The 25796-nt window shown below is 43.1% G+C and overlaps 1 protein-coding gene across 3 annotated transcripts in view; it reads left to right on the top strand.

Moving 5' to 3' along the window:
• The first annotated feature begins 1511 nt into the window (after nucleotides 1-1511).
• Nucleotides 1512-25796, top strand: part of pcdh17 (protocadherin 17) — a 46331-nt gene continuing 22046 nt past the window's right edge. For 2 of the 3 annotated variants that reach the window (XM_003969660.3, XM_011610095.2), the window contains exons 1-4: nucleotides 1512-2206; nucleotides 2863-5677; nucleotides 18388-18446; nucleotides 18872-19044. In XM_003969660.3, coding sequence (XP_003969709.1) covers nucleotides 3182-5677; nucleotides 18388-18446; nucleotides 18872-19044 — 2728 coding nt within the window. In that variant the 5' untranslated portion in view covers nucleotides 1512-2206; nucleotides 2863-3181. The remainder of the gene's footprint in view (nucleotides 2207-2862; nucleotides 5678-18387; nucleotides 18447-18871; nucleotides 19045-25796) is intronic. The other variant, XM_029846074.1, reaches the window with a different exon arrangement.

Raw genomic sequence — 25796 nt, 5'->3', positions numbered from 1 at the left:
GAACTTTGGTCAATCGCTTTTGTAGACACAAGTAATCATATTTTGCATTAGATCTGCTTGGTTTTGTCGTCATATTTCATCTCGAGTTGGATAATTCTTGCACCTCCCACACATATTTGTACTTCTATCTTTGTAAGGACCTGTGTTGACATAATGGATCCCACAACCCCTTACCATCATCAGGACATGCCTCACCCCAACTCATGATTGACCTAAACTCAATTTCAACATTGACCTTCAGTACTGGTCTTAAATTGTGAGGACCAACCAAACTGTCCCCACTTTACAAAAATATCTCCAATTTGCTGACGAAAGTCTCATTGTGGTCCTCATTGTGTTACATGTACACAAGAACACACACAGTCAGAACTTCAGAGGGCTCCATTTTAAAATATGCATTTCCTTTGAAAAAAAAAACCAACACACAACCCCGCCTGATGTGTAGATAGCGGGGTGACATTTCATACTGGTCCGCTATCAATGCCTTGACATTAGTACATCAAATCTGTGGAATAACAAGCTTTGGTCACTATCGGACTAATGGAGGCTTCTGACGCTGCTGTCATTCTGTCCCGTCAGACAGAAAGGTCACAGTGAAAGTCAAAGAGGTTGATACCCACGATTCCACTGATGGGGCTACGAGATAACACCGAGCTGACACTCTGAGAAAGAACGGTGGAGGAGTAAACAGGTAAATTGTGGTGACTCCTCCCAAGTCGGGCATTTAATGAATAATATCTAAATATTCAGACATTTTATAGCCTGTTTCCACTTAATTCCCATTTTGTAGTGTTGCCATGATCAGATATGCTGTTTTCTGATATTACAGTGAAACATGGGCTTTTATGGAAGTGATGACATGTTTGAGGCTTTTCAGAGATTTAAAAAAGCTGATATTCCTTCTATAAACTGTATTATTTATAAATCATGTTCACTTTGCCTCGTAAAAAATCAGGTCAAGCCCAAAGGTGATCGATTTTCCACGTGGTCCCTAAAATCATGCGGTGCAACCAAATCTCTGCCCTCTCCACGTCAGAATCAACATGCACCGTTGCCCTGATTACATTTCCATGCACTCCCGAAAGGCCAAAAAAACAATCTTTAATTTCGGATGATTCTATTGAAATTCCACCTACGCCAATTTCAAATGATGCTGTCGGGTTTGTGTGTGTGTGTGTGTGTGTGTGTGTGTGTGTGTGTGTGTGTGTGCATTGTCTCTGTGTGTGCGTGTTTTTGTGTTTTTTTGACGGATGACCTAACTGAAAAGTGCAGCCCACCGTCCAGCCGGGAGGCGCGGTCCGCCCAACGCACGCTTCCCTTTATTGTAAACAACAATGAAGTGTGATATTTGAAAAAACACAGATGCGCCACCGGTGAACTCGGAGCCACCAATCATTTGTAGTCTGCACCCGACGCGCCTTTTGAATCCCTCCTTCTCTCCCCACCTCTTCAAATTCATTGGCTGCCGGAGGAGTAGCGACAATGTTTAATGCACCATGCGGTGTCCGGAGTTCAGTCAGTGAGAGAAAGCCCACAGTGCGCACGGATCGTTGGACGTGCTGATAATACCAAACAACCGCTGTGCGTATTTGTCGAAGAGACAAAAGTACCGATCTGACTGCTTTAGAGACACTTTGTTTTGGATTGTGTGTGAGACACTGACCCGACCGCCTTCTCCGTGGCTGTCTCTGCTTCTTCATATCCGAGGACTTTGACTCGGACGGCGGACAAGGACAAAAATGCCACGCCGGGCATCCGTCACTCAGCGCAGCGTCGGACTGGAGGGGAAAGCATTAATCCCATATTAAGTATCCACATCGGATATATTTCGCAGCAGGCCGGGAATTGTTTTCTCATCACTGAGTTCTCTGCCAACAGTTTTCTCTCCTGACGCGCGGTGACTCACTGCAGGCAGAACGCAAGCCGTTGCATCCTAATCAGGCAGCGGAGGACTTCAGCTCATTGACATTACAGTCATACTTTTCTGGAGCACTTTTTTTTTTTTCAGTTTCCACTGCTCTGCACTGTAGTCTGCGTGTGCATTTGAATCGTGCAGCTTTTTTCTCCAGCAGAAAGGAGAGAGATAACCTGCGGACGGCTCCCGAAGCGCACCGGGGGACGGAAAGTCTCCCTGGACGCGCGTGGAACTGAGCGTTTCCACTTTGGCCGTTGGAGGTTTTTTGGACTATTGCAACAGTTTCTTCGAGTAAGTTATCCAAAATCTTTCCTTTCCTCTTTTCTGGCGTGAAGCTCAGATTGTCAGTTGTGTCTTTGAACGCAACAGTCTCTTTTGGGGACCGCTGAATGTTGCGGGGAGAGCATCAGCGGAGGCAGGGAGAATTACGCGGCAGCACTGAGATGTTGGCAGCTCATTTCCGAATTTTATAAGGCTTATTGTGAATATCCGGATTATGCGGATTGGTTAATGCGTGTAAGAGGCTCATTTTTACACTTATTCAAATAGCCGCAACAATAGGTCGTTTTCAGTTGTGTGACTGCAGCGTTGCCCTGATACTAAAGTTACCCTATTGCGTTTTCAGTCAACATTCTCAGGATGGTTAAATAGGCTTTAGAGTCAGATCTTGTCTGAAAATGAATGTTAGATTTTAACTACACAGTAATCGACGTAACCACACCGGCAGGGAGATTCATATTGGAGCTGCTGGGGGTGTCTTTTCAAGGTTAACTTACTGACATGCTGTCCAGTGCAGATGAATTACACATAAGCCGTTTCATTTATGCCGCACTGGTGGATTTGATGTCTTACTGGTAACATTGCCGTAATCTATAATTTTATGTGCAAGAGTCTCTACTACATATGCATGGTAACACATGTATCCTGTTCTCTCTATTCCTTCCTAGGTGATAGGACTGAACACTTACAATGAGTATTCTGTTTGGAGGCTTGATCGCGATTATTGCTCAGATGAGTCCGGGCACTCAGCTGAATATAAATTAGGCGTTCAGCACCACAGATTGCCGGGAGAGGAAGAGGAAGAGATACGTGGAGCAAAGACAATCCAAAGGGGGAAGGGGAAAAAAGACGAATGCTCGGGCCTCACATGATGAACAGGACTCTTTATTTAATCCAGAGGAATAGAAATACTACATTTGAAGAAAATATCAACAGGTCAAAGGAAGAGTAAATACGACACACGACAGCAGCCTTTACTGAGTGGGGATGTATCTTTCTATTTTCTTTTTCTTTCTCCTGTGGGCTCATGCCCTGACATTAAAAAACTTGAATTACTCTGTCCCGGAGGAGCAAGGTCCAGGGACAGTGATTGGGAACATTGCCAAAGATGCCAGACTAGGACCTGAGCAGATCGGACCGGGAGGTCAGGGTAAAAAAACCAACTTCAGGGTGCTGGAGAACTCTGCTCCGCATCTAATCGACGTGGACCCACAAAGCGGACTGTTGTTCACGAAGCAGCGTATCGACAGGGAAGTGCTGTGTAAGAGGAACCCCAAGTGCCAGCTCTCTATGGAGGTGTTCGCCAATGACAAGGAAATCTGTATGATCAAAATAGATATTCAGGACATCAACGACAACTCGCCTACTTTTCCCTCGGACCAGATTGATATTGACATTTCTGAAAATGCAGTGCCAGGAACACGCTTCCCCCTGACCAGTGCACATGACCCAGACGCTGGGGAAAATGGTCTGAAAACCTATCAAATAACACGCGATGACTACAATCTTTTTTCCTTGGAGGTGAAATCCCGCGGGGACGGGAGTAAATTCCCAGAATTAGTTATTCAGCGACCGCTGGACCGAGAAGAACGAAGCCATCACACTCTTATATTGTCAGCTACTGATGGGGGAGAGTACCCCAGGTCAGGTACCATGCAGATAAATGTTAAAGTTATTGATTCCAATGACAACAGCCCATTGTTTGATCAACCTTCGTATGTAGTGGAAATTCCTGAAAATTCACCTCCTGGCAAAGTTCTGATTGATTTAAATGCTACTGATCCAGATGAGGGCAACAATGGACAAGTAGTCTATTCTTTCAGTGGCTATGCCCCTGAGAGAATCCGGGAACTCTTCTCTATAGACTCAAGAACGGGTGTCATAAAAATTCAGGGTGAAATCGACTATGAAGAGAGCCCAGTTATTGAAATCGATGTCCAAGCAAAAGATCTAGGTCCCAATTCAATCCCAGGCCATTGTAAAGTCACAGTCAAAGTCGTTGACAGAAATGACAACTTGCCCTCTATAGGCTTTGTGTCTGTGAGACAAGGAGCCATTAGTGAGGCAGCACCTCCGGGCACGGTCATTGCATTGGTCCGCGTCACAGACAAGGACTCTGGAAGAAACGGGCAGCTTCAGTGTCGAGTCCTCGGTAATGTTCCATTTAAACTGGAGGAGAACTACGACAACTTCTACACTGTAGTGACAGACAGGCCCTTAGATAGAGAGGTCCAAGATGAGTACAATGTCACCATCGTGGCCAAAGACAATGGCAACCCTCCTTTAAATTCCACCAAATCCTTCACTGTTAAAATTCTGGATGAGAATGATAATGTTCCACGCTTCACCAAGTCAGTCTACCTTCTTCAGATACCCGAGAATAACATCCCAGGGGAGTATCTTGGATCAGTTCTGGCACATGACCCAGACCTTGGCCAGAATGGCACGGTGTACTACAGTATAATCAACTCCAACGTGAGCGGGGGTGATGTCAACACCTATGTTAATGTGAACGCTGCCAATGGTGCCATCTATGCCGTCCGATCGTTCAACTACGAACAAATAAAGTACTTCGACTTCAAGATCCTTGCTAAAGATGCTGGATCTCCTCACCTGGAGAGCAACACAACGGTGCGGATCAGCATTCTAGATGTCAATGACAACATCCCTGTCATAGTTCTACCCATTTTGCTGAATGACACGGCTGAAATCCACGTGCCACGTAATGTTGGCGTTGGCTACATTGTCACGACAGTGAGGGCCGTGGACAACGATTACGGTGAAAGTGGGAGGCTGACCTACGAAATCTCAGAAGGTAACGAGGAGCATCTTTTCGAGATTGATCCAGTGACTGGGGAGGTGCGGACAGCCCACCCATTCTGGGACGACGTTAACCCCAACGTGGAGCTGATCATTCGTGTTTCGGACCACGGCAAGCCAACACTCATTGCTTCTGCCAGGCTGATCGTCAAGGCATCCGATGGGCGTCCCCCTGATGGACTGCCTCACATGAAGGACAGTCAGAACTGGGACATGTCTCTCCCGCTCATTGTGACTTTAAGCATCATATCTATTATGCTTCTGGCTGCTATGGTGACCATAGCGATAAAGTGCAAGCGGGAAAACAAGGAAATCCGTACCTATAATTGTCGAATTGCTGAGTACTCGCACCCGCAGCTGGGAAAAGGCAAGAAGAAGAAGATTAACAAGAACGACATCATGCTGGTGCAGAGCGAGGTGGAGGAGCGCGATGCCATGAATGTGATGAATGTGGTAAGCAGTCCTTCCTTGGCCACCTCTCCTATGTACTTTGACTACCAGACACGCCTGCCACTCAGCTCACCAAGGTCAGAGGTCATGTACCTAAAGCCCACTACCAATAACATCAGCGTGCCTCAAAGCCACGTGGGATGCCACACCAGCTTCACAGGCCCAGTCACCAGCACTACAGACACACCTACTAACCGCATGTCCATCATACAGGTAAGGGAAATTGCACTCTTCTCCGTCACTGTTCTGCCACCATTTTCACATCACAACTCTCTAAAAGCTAACAGTTCCTGTATCGACATTTGCCCTTGTTTTGTGGAAATGAAAGAAAAGGAAGATAAAGCAGTCAGAGACAAAGACTCCTAGGAGTAAAGAGAGAGACGAAGGGAGGGAAGGGGTGAGGGAGAGAGAGGGAGGGAGGGTGGCACATTAGAGGGATTAAACAGTCATCCTGGTGTTCTAATATAACAGAGCCCGTAACATCAACACAAATCATTTGTGCCTCGAATGTGTCACAACGAAGCTTTTGAAATCAGTTTGGATATGCACATTTTTTATCAAGTGATCAATCACTGTCAAATCAATCTTTTGGAATTATGAGATTGGCTTGTTGCAGACCTAAATATTATCTAATACAAATTTATTAAAAATGTTATACCTGTAATGGGAAATTTTACCCAAGTATGAAATATCAGAGTGAAGGCATCCTTGGTCTTTTCTGCATTCCATGTCTAACATTTTTATAACTGTGCACATTTACAGAGCCATATTGATTAATTCCCAGAGATTAGCAAGATTGTACTTAGTCTCGCAGTTATGTGTCTTTATGCGGACTAATTTGGATGTATAAGCTTCTAACGTGATAATTTCTGTGTCATTGGCCCTTAAGCCCATTAAAAGTCTGTCGTTTCAGACATGGATTAGGGATTGTTGACGACAGCGAGACACAATGATGCTGACTATGGGCAGTGTTAATGCCATTTGTCATTATTACTATTGTTACAAAATAAAGTGCTTTAAATAACTACTAGCTCATATAAATGATAAATCCTCATTGAATAATTTTATCATTTACTTGATTATTATTAGCTTTGACCTTACTCAGTTGTAAAATTGAAGGTCATCATTCAAACGAATGGATCACATTCTCGAATGCCGTTTTCCAGTCGCAGCATTTGCAGTCGACATGGACGTGATGATGAATGTGATCAGACGTGACATGTTCCCACCAGGAAAAATGGCCACTCAGTGTCGTGTTGTTCCTGCCCCCAGCCTCTGCCTTGCTCCTATTATGAGCCAGCTGCACGGTGCAAGGGTCAATGCAAACGCCGTTTACAGGTTCCTAATCAGTGGAACAAAATAATTGCTGCTCCGTTCTGCAGCCTGCGTCTTTACTAATGAAGGGCCGATAATTGTGGAGGGTCTGACGTCGTTACACTTCCTTTTTGTGCACTTGGTAATGTCCAAAGGGAAATGGGAACACATTCCTTGGTGTTTTGTTTACTTGCAATAGGAGTGCAGGGTGCTCTATTGTATTATTCAACAGAGACCTGTGTGGAGGGAGATGGCCCAAGGCATTAAGTTTCTTCAGAAACTGTACAGAAGCGTATCACTTTCTGTACTCCTTTAAGCTTCTGCTTCCTCTCTGCGTTCCTGTGGACAGACCTGTAACCTGAGTCAGAGAGGGCTACGGGCAAAATGTAAGGAAACAAAGACGGAATTGCCACACCATTGATCTCAAAGTCTCTCAGTCCATCTGTCACTGTACTGTTTGTGTAAGCAGAAGCTAAATTAAAAAAAAAAACAAAAAAAAACAGAGCCAGATAAAATAGGCAAGCAGCGTCTTCATGTCCACCTACTGGAGCTACTGTAACTGACTGTAGCTCTGAGTCTCTCTGCACTCTACTGTTGGCCTAATGATATTTTATAGTGGTGCACTGGCAGACAGGCTGGGCATGAACTCTGACTGGGAGCAGGAATAATATGAACATATTAGCAGAGCTCTTTTGGCCTTATTATTGTCGCCACCATGCCAGCACCCAGCCCATTGGAGAGCTTCTTTTCAATGCTAAAGAGAATTCCTGGGATAAGGAGATGGATGATGATGCCTAATTCCACTTAAGGCGTTGAACGGAATTACTTAGTGTGGAATCAAGGTTAAAACCAATCTGCTGCAAAAATTCTCAATGCTCAGGAAGAAGGGATTTCAGTAAGTCGCTCCAAAAAGTGAGCCTGTGAGGAATATGTTCAAGAATTTCATCCCTCATTACGCTAGCTGTGCCAGCTGTAGCCCACAAACTGGTTCACAGCCGTCTCAGTTGCGTTTGTTTCCCCTTTTTTTTATAAATGCTGCCCTCAATACCAAAAATCCCAAATCGTAGGAGACCACCTCTCTTAAGAAGATGCAGGGAGGATGGTAGAAAAAGGGGATCTGAAAGGCAACAATAATCACCTTTAGGGGGCGACATTCTGCCTTTTAGGTTCTGAAATTTAGATGAAGTGTCATGAAGAGAAACGGGCTGTTACCTCTGCAGACTTGACTTGTCCCTTTTCTCTTGCTCTCTTTTCTTCATTAGTGTCAGACACAATTAAAAAAAAAACAGTGAATATTTCCCTCCCTCCAAAGTTTGCTGCTAAATTTACCACCAAACACTCTAATTATAACAAAAGACTTTAGTCACAATTCTGAACCAGGAAAGGCGTTCAAAAGGTGTGTGTGTGTGTGTGATCAAATTTTCACCCCTGTGATCTGTTTAGGTTAGGCTAATGATATGCATGCCAACAATGTATCTGGAGCAGATGCTTAAAATGTTTGCTTTAAAGAACGAGCTGCATAATTTAAGTTGACTTTGTTTTTTTGTACATGTGTTTGTGTGTCCATATCTTTTATAGTGCTTTCAAGATTTTAATTGGCAGTTACTCCCAATCCATCCCAACATTGACGCACATTGTGCATGTAACCACACTTGGCCTGTTTTTTGTTTATTTTTTACAAATCCCCCACCCTCCCCCCCCAAAAAAAATGTTTTATCAAATCCTCTGTGCTCTACTGTATTGAAAGTGCTCCCACACTTCAGTAGCCACTTGTGCAATGAATAGAAAAATACACCTTATTTCATTTCCCTCCCAGTCCCTTCATCTTTAGATAACTGCTCTGCTCTGAAGCTTTCCGAGGAACACATCCGGTAAACTTGCTGGCGCTGAAATCTGACTGCAGACAGGGTTGAGCATCTCGGCAGCTAAATGCAGAAACAGTCATTTGCAGAACTGCGAGACAGTTCAAGAAGTCATTTGTGCATTTCTGTCCTGCTGCTTTAGTAATTCAGTCTACATGGCTAAATTTATTTCATTTGAGATTTTGTATAAAACAATTTTAAAAAAGAAACAAAATATCACCAGCTTGCCTTTGGGTGTAAGCTTCAGAGCTCCTTAAATAAAGAGGCCGCTACTGTACAATGTGTTGAAATTCTGAATTATTAATACGTAACTTTCTTTTTCTTCATCTCCCCTAAGCTTATATGATGGATAAAACAAAGAATAAGCATCTTCAGACTGCAGAATGTTGCTATGGGGAAAAACATCAAATAGTCTCAATAAACAAGCCTACATTTAATTTATATTACTTATGGAGGTTGTTGTGAATGTTCTGTTTATTGTTTGGTATGACTTGATTTGGATTTGTAGACGTGCTTGTGTCAGTGAAGTGCCGTTTGACTGTCTTGAAGGTGAAGGTTGCTCTGTAGTGCAGTACATAAAATGACAGCTATATTTGCATCCGCTTTCATTAATAAATAATAGGGTTTTACAAATCAGAGGGAAGCATAGGATGTCACGATAAACATCAGAGCGTTCTGGGTGCAGATTTGTGTCAACAAGAGGGCAGAACACAGGATTATTTTCAAACCGAAATAAATACCCCCACAAAATTTGATTATTTACAACTAAATGCGAGTATTTACTTGCCCTCCCCGCCTCTGATAGAAAACCGCCTGCTCTGGTGCACGCCATTTTACTGGAGGAAAAGAAGATCCCTGTTCACGCCCCAGAGAGGTCTCTGGTTTGATTTTAGGCAAAAATATTGCGAGCCACCCTTTCATGGCGGTCACGCAAAATGAGAACAAATCCCAACCTTCACAGTGGAGGAATGTTGGATTCATCTGCTCTTTGTGTGCATGTGTGCATGCATGAACACATGTACACACGCAGGCACCTGCGTTACCACCAGCTGTGCTCTGGATAGCTAGCTTTTCTTCCCCGTGATTGGAATGGACGTCCCTGTATGGGGCCATTCCCCCCAAGTGTTGGGTGTTGAATGTCATATCTATCTAGCTATCTGTCTATCTGTCTTGCCTGTCCATCTGTCTGATAAGATGTAAATCAAATTGCCACTGTTCCAAACAGAGTGCTTTATTTCCTTCGCGTTTCCCCGCAACGTGGCCCCCAGGCATGTACTGTCGGAGAAGCATGCGGCAACTCTGAGGAAGACTTATGTGTGTCTGTTCTCACCTCCAGGCTCATTATTGTAAGAAAAAATGATTTTCCCTCACTGTCCCCCCCCCCCCATCTTTGTCTTCAGCTTATACGGTTTGGTTCTCCTTCGGTTGCCCCGTGAGTAACGCAAACACAATTTGTTTTTTTGTTTTTTTTAAAAGTACAGCAATTTCACCACCACTGGAGTCTATAACAGTCACTTAGCCTTCAAAATCTTCTGCATAATCCCTCCATTTGTGCATCTGAGTCATGCCCGACGCTGTCCCGCTTGCCACTCTGTTTTGGCAAACATACATCGGGAGCTTCTTTAGAACCCCGACATGATGCCTAAAGCCTAGTTTGTGTGTGAAGGGAATTGACAGTCAAATTGTTCTGCTGTGGATTCGTTGCAGCAGAGGTGAATTAGTTGGCACTCTTAAATGCCACCTGAACAAAAGACCCCTCTAAGTTCTAGCGTGCACAGGATCTACTTTTAAATGTTTCACTGTCTTCTCAACAGGGTGGCGGCGGCATTGCTGAGTGCTAATGGTGTATTGGGAACAGTGTATTGGCTGGTTTTAACTTTTCCTATTGTGATACACATACCCGGCAGGCTCCTCACTGGGTTTAGGTCTTAGAGAGAAATCATTTGGAGACTTCAGCATTCAGATCAATTGCTGGTTTGCTCTATTTCTCATTTATTCCTACTGAAATACTGTATTTCATTATCTGTCACCCTGAGCGTTGTTTTAAAAGCAGCGGCGCTCTAACTCTGTGCCTTCTGCTTGCTCCTCCTCCCTTTTGCAAACACACTTCCTTGCTGCTCTTGTCCTCCCAGATAAGCGTCGCAATTGCTCATGTTAGTGACGACACAAGCCAAATTCATAATGATGAGATTATCTTGTCAACAGTACAGAGCGTGTATGCCTGCCATATTGATCTGCACGCGCTCTTAATAAATGAAGTACTGAGATGAAAGCGTCGTCTCAATGATAACTGAACAGAAGTTGCTATTGAGACACTCTCGATACTGTTTCGATGATGGATGGAACCTGCGCGTTCGGCCCCGCTCTCCTCTCCTCTTCCACGATTGATGGGCTAAAACGGCCCCCGTCCCCACACACATTGTCTAAAATGCATCCTGTTTAAGGTCACATTGACATGCTGAGTCGATGTATTCCCAAGCGAATGGGTGCAGTTATGAAAGGAACTAATCAGATAGACAACAGGGGTGGGAGAGCAAGGGAGGGGAGGAAAAATTAGCAAAGCGCGGAGGCTCAGGGCCACGTCTTTGAAAGCATCTATGAGGTATCCGTGCATTTGAAGGGAAGGTCAACTGGGTTTAGAGCATGAGATTATATGCGGTTGTTTCTCCTCTAGAACGCTGATTAATACCAAAGCTGCTTGCAGAGATGCTTAGTGCTCCCTCAATGCACTTAAAAGAAACCGAGAAGAACCAGTGCCCAATACTTTGACAACAGCTTATTGATAATAAGGAGTCAGGTCTTTTTATTTTAGGAACTTGAGCAGTATTTTCTGTCTTTCTTTTGTTTTCAGCCCCAGTTTTGCTCATTTACCTCAGGCTCAGTGCACCTACAGTAGATACTTAGGTCACCTTGAAAGGCACAGTCCATCTGCTCTATGTGTGCTCCGAGAAGCAGAAGGGGAGAACACAGGTGTGTGTGTGTGTATGTGTCTGGCTGGGCCGAGTGCTGGGCTTATGGGAAATAGCTTAAAACCCTTTGAACTACGGAACTGCTCTTGCTCGATCAATCCAAATGAAATAAATTGCTCTTTAATGTTTCTGTTTACAAGCTTTCAATCTAGCTAACCTGCATACTCTTGCATTCTACAGAGCCCCTGCGAACCCCTTGAATTCTGTCTCCCATTTTGACATGGCCTCTGAAATGCAACAATAGTCTTAAAAGTACCGTGAAAGTGCACTTTCGACTACCTGAAAACTGCTTTGCTCAATTTAGAGGCAGGCAGCTAAACCCATTACTTTGTGTTAACTGTGTGTTTTCATGATCTGTGAAGAACACACATCTTCTGCACCGACTAAATAAATCTATGACTACCTTTGCTCCCACATATTGTTAGGGGGTGCAGCTGTGCCGTTTTAACCAGAAAATCCGACCCTTCCTAGAATTCCCACTATTAGACGTTTACTGTGTAGGGAATGTAGTAAAGAAATATTTTCCATGCACTATGTGTGCTATATTTGTGCTTGCTTGTTGATGAGCACTTTCAGAGTTTTGGGTTGTAATAATGAGAGGTCAGAGATGACGCCAGGTACCAAGAAACCTGTTTTGCTGATTGATGAGCAAATTTCAGCAAGCACAAAACCTCAAGACAGGCAGCATTACAATACCGCGCTCCAAAACTACAAGCACAAAATCTTTACTCCCAGTTGAGTCACATTGGACCGAAGCCAATATGTGATTATATTGATTTTAAGGCAAACCAAGGAGACAAGCATGTTCAAACTGTCCTTATTGATAAGAAAAGAAAAGGCAAGAGAAAATACTGTTTTGTATCCCAAAATTTGGGTAAATGGGTCACAGTCAAATTAATTTCAAATAGCCAGAAATGAGTGTTAATCCATGATATTGAGGTTCAGTTATGTTTCCAAGGTGGCGGATTAGTGCAATCTGCACCCAGGGGGATGTTGGGTCACTATTATTTCAATTTATCTTTTTATTTTATATATATATTTTTTTAAAGACGATCATGATTCAACAAGAGCCGTTTAATGATTCAGTTACATTCACGAGAGATTAAAAAAAAAAAAAAAAAACCCTGCATACTCCACTGTATGTTTTTGGATTTGTTGGAAAAAATCTGAGTTATATTTCTTTTTCCAGCATCTGTTTTGAGTTTATCCATCACTCCTATTTTTAGTGGGGTTTTATTTTAGATTGACTGTGAGATGGGTTATTAGAATAAAAATGATTCAAGTTTTTACTCTTTAGTTTTTTTCAATAATGTCAGCCTCAAGGGCACATTTTAACATCACTTCATCTGTAATTTTGTGTGTGTATCTGGGAGGGGGGTTGTTAGTATTTATTTTTAATATCCTAAAATGTTCTTTTCATGCTCCTTACTAATAATTACTTTACAAGAATTAAATGGCAAACATTATTAGAAAATATGCTCCACAAAGGCAGCTGGAAAAAAAAATAGCACTGCGTGATGGGCTTTCTTTCATACACAGCTGAAAAGGCAATTGTAGCAACCCCACTTTGACTGAAGAAAACTCCCCAAGAAGTGAGAGCAAAGAAGTCATTTGTAGTCAGAGGAGAAAATTATGTCTTTGGTTTCTCAGACTCACATTCAAAAGGAATAATAAATTAGTAGCAATTGCGCAGGTTATGGAAAATCAGCTTTGAAGTAGAGTTTTTGTCTGCTCTTCTTGATAAAGACATGCGAGCGCAACAGCTCAGCCCTCCTGGTGCTCGTTCATTCTTCAGATTTTCACCGATCTCCCTCCTCAGTTACTAGTGTGAAAAACAAGTCCACTATTTTGTATTTTCTTACTCTAGGATGTGTTATTGAGACAGACCAGATACGCACACACACACAAATTGCATTGTTAGGGTGTGTTTTTGCTCCCAACAGGCATCGCTAAAAGCACAGCATGGTCAACTAGGCAAGATATGTGATCTGTTACATTTTATTTATTGTGAATGTTGTATCTTTGCTGATAGCGAATTAATAGTCCATAGAGAGGTCACACTGCTTCTGCAGTGATCCAATACACTGACTTATAAGCAGATGATTTGGAGCAATTGTATGCGTGCTACGAAGCAATAGATGATTAGCGTTGCCTCACTATTAACATGACTGTTTTTATGTTGAACTGGCATTCACATTTATTTCACCTGCGTAAATCCTCTGGCCTTTATTTTTAAATGCGGGTAAAAATGACGTTACAAAAATGAAGTCTTTGCTGTGGTCAAGCATTTTCCAAGTCTCAACACAATTTGAGTTTTAACTATTTAAGAGCTTTTACCTGATGTAATGCACAGTGTCTGCATCAAGTTTGACGGTTTATTCCAATCACGGATGTGCTTCGGAAGAAAAGTGACTCATTTTACGCCAGTCATTCAAGGTCTGAAATCATCATGCACAAAATTCAGCTGCTACTGCCTAATCGTGTCCAAAATCAGCCGCTTTGTCCTATTTAGTGCACTTCATAGTGCGTTTTCCATTTTGTTGGGGTGTCCAAATGATCGGTGAGGATTGCTGTGACCCTGTATGGTACCCTAAATGTATCCCACCATGCACTGTGAAAAATAGTTATGATGTTATTCTAAAGCCTTGGCCACACTAATAGATGCACAGAGGGATAATCTCAAATCTAACTCTGTGGGATTAGCATGTAGCCTGTTTTAGATTTGGGTTTCCCCTGTGCTTTTCAAAAAACAAACCAAAAAAAACAACCATGTGGTAGTTAAGAAGCTACCATGCATAAATATGCCCCATCATTTCACGTTAAAGTATCAATCTCTACCCTATATTTTTTGCGTGCGTCCGATTGTTGACACTTGAAAGAGGTCGCAATGATGCCAACTGAAGGTTAGGATGAGGTTGTGTTTGATTGTAATTGATTTGATTACAGATGCGTGACAGAGAAGATCTGTCTGAAACTTGCAGCATCCTTAGAAAGGATGTCCTCACTGCCCTCATGCACCATAGCCAGAATGCGATGGAAGGCATCTCGCGCATACAAAGGTGTAAATATATGCAGAGAAGGCTGCTGCTGCAATTAATAGCATTGTGTCGTGTCCAGTCATTCCAGGAGTCACTTGCAGAAATGTGTCTAATCAGCATCAACTCTGTTGGTATGTTCATCTACTGCAAATCTGCTGCCTAATCTGATTGTGCTGAGTTTCAAAAGTAAGCAGGCATTAAATACCACAGCCTCGGCGGTTAGCCCTGTACAGCAGATTGTGCTCTCAGAATCGATCTCAATCTAAAATCGTCCATTTGTGTGCCTCTAATGCACCGGGGCGAGAGGCACTTCTGTGTCTGACCCAACCTCTTGCGCGCAGTTTGAAGACAGTAGAGCATATTTAGACGGGGGATTCTGATGCTTTTTAAGTTCACTTAAGCCTGCTGATTGACTGGTGTGTTACCTCCTGGAAGATGTGTAGGACCAGCTAATTACATTTCATCACTGAAAATTGCTCTTTGGCCACTAGTCAATCGATGACGTCTAATTATTGCCTTGTTCCTGCTCCTTTTTGGTTACTTTCTTAAGTATTCTTTCACTTTGTCTCATTGGTTTTATCATTTTCTTAAAGACGGCTTTCTAAGATATCTAAGGACGTTTTAGGAAGGGCCTTTGGGAGTAGATCTCAACAGAGGGTGTTATTAATGCTCAATAAAACTTGCAGTAAGTTATTTTTGGTAGTATCTCTGTTCTTTCAGTCTTTGCCATGCCTACCTAGAGTGGCTAGCAGGTAAGAAGCTATTCAGCAAATACTACTCCTCATCAGAGGAAAGATAGAGGCAGTTTCCACATCGTTCTCCATGGTAGCTCCAAAGTTCTTCTGCTGGGCGAAACTCTGGACATGAGACATGAGAGAGTGGAAAAAAGATTTTCTTCCATTATATTCCAACCGCAACTAATCTGGCTCCGATGTCACAAGACGGTATCATTCATTGCTAAAAATATTACATTTTACACTAGTGATGTCACCCGGATCAGCTGGTAATAATAGCCTATTCCAGCAGGCTCAGGTCTCTAGTTTTGGAAATTGGAAGAGGGTGATTAGGTCCTGGTACCGTGACATCCTTTACACATACACAGAGACAGATTATTATGACTCTTTTTCTTTTTGACAGCAGGAGACAAACGCATGTGTCACACTCTGGAGGGATATATCACAGATCTGCACTCTTGTTTCCAAAAGGAAAAAGTTGTCCAATGATGTGTGAGAGTACAATTTGTCCCTCTTTTGCCACGCTCACCTCAGACACTTGTAAAGGCGCAGGGAGACAGACTGGGACAAGCACCGTCTCGCAGAAATGAATACTGTCTAAAAAGCAACAGCGAGGCCAGAGTGTAGTATAGCACTCCAATATGTTTGTCCCATTTGTCTCAATTGGTTTGCTGTCTGCTTGGTCAGTCCTAGGCCCTCGGTGGGAATGCTGAATAGAGTGCCGCTTTTTTGCACTTACTCAGCCCGACTCTACTTAGTATATCGCCGACCTTTGTGGCCTTGCTGGATGAAATGCTGTTCCGTTTTCAGCGTCATTCAATACCGCACGGTTGCGACATTCATCCACTGTTAACAAAACTAACATCAACTGTTAATCCAAGCAATCCAATGACCCAGATCGGCTCGGTCCATTGTCTAGCTATGAGTGATATTTTAATCAAATCTTAAAGCTCAAACTTGTGCTATGAGGTAGACTGTTTAAAGCAGCCGCGTGTAGTTCAGTTTACTTCAGCCCTGCAAGGGGAGAAGGAAGACAACAAGCGGAGACATCTATCATTTAATACCCTGTTACACATGCAGCCAAATGAATTTATGGACTGCATAACAATGTCTAATAACCAACATCTGGCCACGGCTGATCATGCCCTCCTTAAATAATTGTTGCCTCTGATTAACCGAGGAACAAACGGCGCATGCTGGCTGTTATCGATCTGTGAATTGAACAAAGGCCCATTATATTGAGAGGGCTGGGCCGTGCGGGCAGGCCGGAAGAACTGATGGCTTAATGTCAGCCTGGACTTTAACTGGCAGGAAACATGTGTCCGTTTTTTTTTTTTTTAATTGCCACCTGCAAATCTAAGCATCTCAGTGGAAAAAAATATCTTCTACTGGCGAAATAATCGCATTTGAAAGTGAAGAATGTATTCAGGATCATTTCAAATTGATATGGTGATGGCCTATTTATTGCCTGTGCACTAAACCCTGTCACAATCAAGAGAAATCTCTCTTTTTTTTAATGCCATTTCATCCTGTTCATATTTGGTACAACAAAGCAGAGCTGATTGAAAAGTGTGTCCAAGGACAAGTCCCTGGTCATAAAATACTGAGGAGATGCATAAATCAAAATTGTCCTGACTTTTTTTCTTTTTATATTCTCAGACTATTATCATTTCAACGCCAAACTTTTTAAAAATGATTTTAAAGTCTGACATTTGAAACCTTCTGGGGCATTTTATTTTGTTCTCTTAGCTACTCAAGGTGGAATTAAGTCTTCAGGTAGAGCTGAAGGTTTTGGCATGAAAGGTCAGGGTACTGAGGTGGCCAGCCCGACCTTCGCACAACCTCTTTTCATACCAGACCACCACAGAGCGCGGATGACACTGAAATACTCCATCGACTGAGAGCCCAGCTGTGTGTGTGAAAATGCCGGGCGTAAGAGGCGTTATTCACCACAAATGACATTTTGCTGCTCGTATTCTTTCTGAGTCTAAACTAGAAGGTTTTGTGTGACTGTGACACACAGTTTGAAAAAAAGAATCCATATTTCTCCTGGACCATTTCTCAACCCTTCCCTCCTCTATCCAACAGGGCTCTCAAGATTAACACAATTGTTCCAGGCCTTTGTGATTCATTTCACATTTTTGCTTTCGATATTTCAAAATGGACAGAAAACATGTAAATGTCAGACAGGAATTGCAACTTTGGTGACCTTTTCATTTCAAATAATGCAATTAAAGAGCTTCATAAAAGATAATGGGAGCATATGTCTTAATTCACTGCTCACGTGCGGGGAAGGGCTCATTCTGTGACACATTAATGAGTTTCAGACAGAACTTCTCATGTTTCCCTGCACCTACCTCATGTTTGTGCATGTATGGATTCTATTGATCATATGAGAATGTGATACAAAGGGTGCGCCCATGAAGACGGGTTTGTCGGCTCTTTAAGGCTGCTTTATGCGATAGTGTCGGAAACTTTATCCTCAAAGCATCAGTATTCTGCTCCACCATTGTTTTGTCACTCTTATGTCAAAAATGTGATATTTTGTGCCCTGTTTTCACATTTATGATGTCATTTTGATGTAAAAGCGTTGGTTTTTCTTCTGTGGTGTGAGCGGTGGTAGTTTTCTATTGAAATAATTGAAATTGAAATAACAGATGACTCAAGACTTACCAGAGAACATGTTCTTTTTCGAACAATCCGTCCCTTTTCGGGAAAAAATTATCGTCTCGACACGTCCGATCTATTCCTTAAAAGTATTTTTACAATGACTTCTATTCGGTTTCGGGTACTATGATGTGATTATAAACCTTTTACTGGCACTTCACTGCCATACCTTAACTGGAATTTTTTTGTGCTCATGTCGTTTATCACTCCTTTTTTGAGTCCTCAGTATTTTGTGTCACTCACTCTATTTACTCATTCACTTTCTGCATATTAATGCATGCTCATAAGTTGTATTTTGCTTCGCTCTTACCCACATTTGTACCTCTTTCTCTTTCATAGACGGACAATTTTCCCACGGAGCCTAATTATATGGGTAGCAGACAACAGTTTGTCCAGAGGTAAGAGCTGCGATCCATAACTATCACCACATCTGACCCTGGTTTCCGTGTCTTCTCCTCAGCGACTAAACTGACAATAAACTGCATTGAGCCGCATCAGGGAGGAGAAGGGCACGCTGCTGTAATTAACTTTAACAGCGGTCACCAGCATTCCTTTTCATCATACATAAAATATCATCGCACACAAGATCCTCTCTTTTTCACGTCAGTCGCTGTTTGTCTCGTAAGGCAGACAATACTGCCGATACGGCACTTTTAAAAGGCCTTTTAATACATCCTCAACATGTTGCAGTTTAAATTGTTCAATTATTTAATCACCATCGATGTTTTACCATGTTCCTATACTTCCATCCTGGTGAAGGACACAACCTGATAAGTGCTGCGTTTTAATACCCGTTATATTCCCCCTCCTGTTGTTTTTCTAGTAGTTCAACATTTAAGGACCCGGAGCGAGCGAGCCTCCGGGACAGCGGTCATGGCGACAGCGACCAGGCTGACAGCGACCAAGACACCAACAAGGGTTCCTGTTGTGACATGTCTGCAAAGGAAGCTCTGAAGTTGAAGGCTACAGGCATTAAACCAGCACCTTTGGAGCAAGGTGAGTTCTCACTGGCAATTTCACCAGCCGCACAAATGGATGCAGCACCACGCGCGCTTGGACCGAACGACTATCAATTAGTTTTTTTCTGTGCCGCTTGAGCTCCTGAATTCAGAGGCTGCAACTTTATTCTTCTCCTACTTTGTTCTCTGCACTTTTCTCACTTTGTGTGCATGCCAGTGTGCGTATTTGAGGGCGAGCGAGCGGGTGCGCATTCTCTGCACGTTCTCAGTTTATCAAAGCAGACAAGCCCATTATGTTTTTATAAGCCCAACTACTTCAGCCTCTCCATTTAGTCCCTCTTCCCTGAGCACCCATCTCTGAAACTTTGATAATGGAACATGGAAAATGACTTAGCGAGCGGCAGGCGATGTAGCTTTGTAGTGTGGTGATTAAATATGAATAATTATTCTAAGCGCTGTGGGTCGGACAAATTACACACGACATGTGTAGAACAATAACTCCCCAGATATGACCCATTCCAGTCTTTCACACTCCAACCATCTCATTTGATTGGTGAAGGGTCAGGGGAGAGAAGGGGACCAGCGAACATATATGTCGACGATTCATGGAACAGTAGGAACAGCGGGTATGCGGCATTCCTCTGACATGTCTGTCAGTTATAGCGCTCCTACTGAAGTTAAAAAAAAAGAAAGAGTTAAACCGATACTCCCATGGGAACAAATTCACTGAAATAGTTATACTCGCATGCATCTCACTGGCTGGATCTGGATGTTCATGACCGTGTACTGAGCAAGAATCCTCTGTAATAGCGCCATTAATCCCGGGGACAGAAGGAATGTTTCACTCCTTACGGAAGGCTGATGACAATTTGTGCAGCGCTGTGTGCCGCGATATGCATGTGTAAAGAGATCACATTTATTTTATTTTTATTGGTTTTCTGAATGGAACAAAGCCACATGCGCTGGCAAGAGAAATTGGTCAATTAAAAACCCCATATGGCTCTCATTTTCAAAATGTTCCCATTTAGTTGTCCACGAGGGACAAAGATTCACATACATGCACAACAAAAGAAAACCCCACATGGAGCAGCCTGCAATTAAAAAACTGTCACATTGAAGTGGTAGAATTGGAGGCGTCTTCCTAAGAGCGGACCGTCAAAGGCCCGTGTCAGATAAGAGATGGTTATACACACGTCAAACAAACACGTAGCTTTACGCTCAGTAAAAAAAGGCCCAAACCGGCCTTTGTCTGTTTCTAATCCTTTGCCACACTTTCATTTACTCTCACCCTCCACTGTGTCTTCGCAGCTCGGCACCTCTCCTTGTTTGGGGAAATCGATTGATGTGAGATTAGACAGTTAACTGGCTGCAGCTGGGTGTGTTTAGCCAATAACATGTGGGCTTAGCTAAGCTGTGGATGGCGGTAGGGGCAGGAGGCCAAGGCATTGTGCACGAACAGGCGGAGATGGTGGAGCATCGCTTTGGCGCCATTCCAGTTCATCTTTATTAAGTGCTCAAAAGCAGCAAATTACACCTCACTCTAAATATTTACACAAGAAAACAGCACTGTGGTCTGATCCTTGGCTTTTCAAATTGCGAATTTCAAATTGTCCTTTGCGTGCGTTGAAATATTTGCTTTTGTACTTGTTTCCCCCAGCTATTTGAGATGAATCACGACCGCCACATGCAGGGTGATCTTGTTAAAAAGTCGTCCTGCTCTACTTTGTCTTAACACGGTTTTGTCCTAATGATGTGATCTAATTAACAAGATATTGGAAAAAGTGAAGAGAAACCTGAAAAGCAGAAAGCTGTGAAGTCGGTGCATCCGCTTAGTTTCTATCATGGAAAGAGACAAAAGCCCACACACTGCGGAAAAGAACAGGGGGTGTTTGTGGATCGCTATGGGGTAATTTGACTGCAGGCCTAGTTCCCTCACATCTCATCATTTAGCATCTATTTCAGAGCTCGCACGTTCCAGAGGTCTTTCTGCTTTCCTGCCAGGACACTCCGACCTCATTCACAAATTCAATAGGAACCAAGCGTGCAGTTTAAGTCCCATTCAATCTACAATCCCATTTTCAGTTCTTGGGCTTTAGGTTCACTTGGACGTAGCCTTGTTTTTACCCCCCTCCCAAGAAATCATTTGTCTTCGTATTACGATTTATGTTTTCCCCTGGCATTGCTAGTGAAAACACAAAACTTTCTGTTTCCATACCTAATTCTTCATCCCGTTTGCCCACTTTCCATCCAAACAACATAATTTGGACATTGTGACATTAGGGACGAGTATCAAATTGATTAATTAGCCTCGCATAATTAGTCGCAATGTATTAATTAAGCTTAAGTATATCAAAAGGATTTTTTTTTTTGCCAGTTTTATACGGCAATTAATTTATGCTCAAGCGCATCTGCAGCAAACCCTGATATGAGCTTGTCTGGCTCCAGCGGAGTGGCTGGCAGCACATTGCTCACGTCTGCAGAGATGGCATAGTCGCTATCGCGAACAGACAGGCGGCAGCGGTGTAGGGAGATGCTACTCTCTGATAATGAATCCGAGTAAATGGATGGACGGGGATAATGGAAGCGGCGGCAGAGAGGGACTCTGTTTGACAGGGAAGCTGTTTGACCGCACCAGCTGACCTGTCCTAATGAGCCGCGATTGAAGTGTGATAATCAAACTGCCTCCTGCCTTGTTTTAAATGTGAGGCACGAGTAGGACGGGGCGGGGGGAGGGGGTGTTATTAGAGTACAAGGACACCGCAGATACAGGGAGATAAGACATGAGATGCATTCCTCTGTGCATGTTAAATTAAGTTGTAAGGAAAAGAGATTGTCGAAACCCCCAGGTCATGAGTTACATAAATAAAGTGCCATGGCTTATTATCTGCTGTCTTGCCGTACATGAGAACTGCAAAAAGCAAACTCTCTCATACTGCCTATATTCTGCTCTTTAATGTATCTGACTGTCTAAAATGATGCTCAGTTCACCGTCTTTCCGGGAATATCGCTGTATCTCCCTGATAAGTCGCCCTCGCCCCGCTTGTTGTCTTCATTGATTGCGTCGGTCAAAGCGCGACCGCTGATCATTGCCGTCCTCTTTTGCTCTCCACCCGTATCAGCAAGCATGTCCAAGTGGTACTTTTGTTTATGTGTGGCTGATTTTACACCACATTTCATACTGGAGGGGGTGCGGCACCTTTCCACATCACTTTCAGCTGTGAATATTTGCATATCATTTCCTAAATGGAGCATGCAAGCTGAAGGCACCTTTAATTTTCTTGTTTATTTTTTTCAGTTGCATGTTTTTTCTTGCACTGCTGTCTCGATAATGCAGAACAATATATTGTTTCAGCATCAACCTCACAATGGGCTGCATTAGTCACAGCGGAGGGCTCTTCAAACAGGATGAATCAGCTGAGCAGCAATGGGAGGAGAATTGCCCCGTTATAACAAAAAAAAAAAAAAAAAAATTCAAACGTAAAACCCATTTTTTTTCAGTTCAATGAACCATCAAGTATGAAGGACACGCCCCCATTTAGAAGTCAGAAAGTGTGTATCATTTAAAACTATTAGCAAAGCTTAAAATGTATTCCATAAAATGTTTGCGTAAGACTTTAATCCATCCGTAATATTCTGCCGTCTTGGCTCGCGGCTGTTTCAGTTTTTTGAAGCCACCTCACTGTAAGTGCTTCCAGTCCACATAATCTTCAACCTTTCTTTCAGTTCACACAAATTAACTTTTAATCATGAGTGAACCTTCGATCAAAGAAATGCAATTCCGAGATTAATTTACTGGTCACAAGTCTGATCAGATGCCCTTTTCACACCTGTAGCCATGGCAACCTCTGCCTAAGTCACTCTGGCCTTCAATAAACCTTTACAAGGCTGTTGAAAAAGAGCACTCCTTTCAACGTCAGTCATATTTTATGGACAGATAAAGGGCGGGCTTTCATAAGCTGTGCACATGTGCATTGAATCTGTAATTCAAATCTATACTTGAAAAGAAAAATCATAACCTAAAGAACATGATTAATCGCCATCTTGCATATTTCCATCCTTTTTCTACGTGTCCTCATATTTCTTGATATTGCAGTGATGGACTGATACTCAGATCCATCTTTTTGGAATAAGACACAGCAACACACTACCACACTCACGTGCATTTCAAGCTCTGCCCCTTTTCCCATTGTACGACCTTCAGTAAAAGAAAAAGGTGATGCAATTGCATAACTTTGATGTTCTATATCATCAAAAGAGGTGCACAAACCCTGTCTGAAGTCTTCAGAGGAGGCAGACTATTGTTAATATTTAAGACGAATTGCAAATTGCTTATTTATGAGCATTTTAGTCCATTTTTAAAAGCATCGCTTTACACCTGACGACGTACGGAGGAGTTCTGCGTGATGCTACTGTGATGGTCCTAACAGGGCAGACAGGTGACGGTGCATCCAGAGCCGTGTGCTTGTGCGTCACTCCAGCAAACCCTCTTGGTCTGTCTGTAACCAGCAGACTTCGCCCGCGTTGGCGCCTCGTTTCAGCAGTCGTTCATTTGAAATTACGGTCAGTTTCATCTTTTTTTCCTCAGTCTAACGTACGGCCTCTGGAACTAGGTTGGAAAAATAAGCACCATCGGATGACGGCAGCCAGATGCTCTTGTTTCCCCGTACTGTTGGTGTGAGCTGGTCAGCAGGAGGGATTTGTCTCTGAGCCTTTCATCTTTTCCTGCTCCTCAGCCCCTTCATGGCGCATCCCTGGTTGAGCCGGTAGCCTGATTCATGGCAAAATCACCAGTTACCCCGGTGATGGAAAATGAGTCCATCAGCAATCTGGACATCACTCAAAGTCAAATAAGATTTGGGAGGGTGTATGTTTGTGTGTGGCTATCCACTGGCGGAAGACCACGTGATCTTGCGACCGTATCGTGAAGCAGTGAGGCGATTTGCAGCTAAGCTAGTAGAATCCCGTTGAAAGCCTAAAATCTCGTAGGGTAAAGGAAGGGGAAGATATCAAAATCTTTTTTTTCTCTCTCTCATTATAGAAGATTTGAAGGGATTGGACTATTTTCTTTAATACATGCAGTCTTATGAAACTCCTTTGTTATGATTATGGATCATGAAGGTTAGTGTCCATTCTTGTCTGCTTTCTTGCATGTGTGTGTGTGATACTTGGCTGTTTTAGCTGTCAGTTGTGGGCTCAACCTCTAAACCTCAGCCCGCCTGTATCGGAGCAAACCCCCTGATCCCGGCTCAGCCGAGGAATCCTGACTCAAGCAGCACAGCACAGCAGAGGATTGATGAATGCCTCACACACTTAGCATTTGGGCTCTACGTCTGTGACACACACCCCAGTACCCACGGTGAATAATTAGGGCATTTTTATGGAAGCGATGAATTAAGACGTGTCTTATTTCACTCTAAGTGCTATTTAAATGTCCCGTCAAAGGCTCGACTGGTCAAGCCTTCAGAAGGAAAGGCTCTTTACAATGGGAGCCTTTCCACTGCAGGACCTTTGGGGCAATTTTACAGGGACGGGCCGTTGGTGCATGTCACCATGGAACCTCTCTGAAAGTTACAAAGTATAGAATATTTTACAGGGCCTAAAGGCTAGGTACGTAGATCGGTCCCAGAAATCTCCTGGGTGGGGCTTGAGGTCTACTCGTTGATTGTCTGAATCTAGAGCGCGATGAATCCAGAATCCAGCAGAAGGGAACGTTATCCCAGCAGGGGAGGCTTCTCCTCTCTTCTCCACTGCTATGTTCATTGGCACACAATCCAGAAAAGCAGCAAACATCTGTTTTGTTTTGCATTTCATAAGCAGCGATAGATCTGTAACTGCAAAATCCACAGGGCTCTTATATATTCTCATCTTAGTTCCTTTCATCTGTACCTTCTTACCTGTTTTCATGGTTATGATTTTTGCTTTTGCAAGCCCCACCCCTGTGACGTTAACTGTCAGCGATCGAAACCCATGACATCGTCGAGTGGGCCTACCCCACAGTGGAGACACGACCGTCAAGAGAGAGGAACAGTTCCTGTAAAGTTCCTGCCACCAGCATTTACCAGGATCTCCCGCAGTGAAGAGGCCTCTAATAAGTTCTGCTGCCCGGAGAGCTTACAATCGCCCTGTCCCATTTTCTCAAAGAGAGAAGAGAACATTACAGGGTATTATTACATGTGTGAGCTCACATAGCAGACATTGAACACACGCACACACACACACACACACACACACACACACACACACACACATACACACACAAAGCCATTAAACACAGTGGGAATATTATTCAAGCAAGGCCCATTTAAAAATGTAGACACACTGATTATAGGGATTAATCCAGAGTCATAGAGATTTAAAGTTAATCACTCTTCACCCATATTGTTAAGGTTTCACCAACAAGAAGCCTGAGTTAAACGTCACTGTTACTATTTTTATGAATTATTATAAAACTGCAATATGCTTGACAAATGTGTTTGTCTTTGAAGTCAAAACTGTGGAGAAAAAAAATAGAAATTAATTTTTCTCCTTTTCTTGCTCATACAAGCACAGAATGAAACCAGGTGGAATGAGCCATTTGCATATGTGATGTTTACAGTACACGGTCCTGCTTGCTGTAAACACCGTGGGAAAACTACATTATCAACAGTTTTTACTCGACAGTGACAGCGAACAGAACCCTGCTGGCCAAACTAGTTTTGCCACACTCAAAAGCACTTAAGCACAAGCCCACATACCCATATGATACCGCCAGCGTATTTATCTTGTCCATCATCTCAACAGAGACTTTTT

The sequence above is a fragment of the Takifugu rubripes genome, chromosome 13, assembly GCF_901000725.2.
Source record: "Takifugu rubripes chromosome 13, fTakRub1.2, whole genome shotgun sequence".
Lineage (NCBI taxonomy): Eukaryota > Metazoa > Chordata > Actinopteri > Tetraodontiformes > Tetraodontidae > Takifugu > Takifugu rubripes.
The sequence above is the reverse complement of the archived record's forward strand: the minus strand, read 5'-3'. Positions and strand labels throughout refer to the sequence as shown.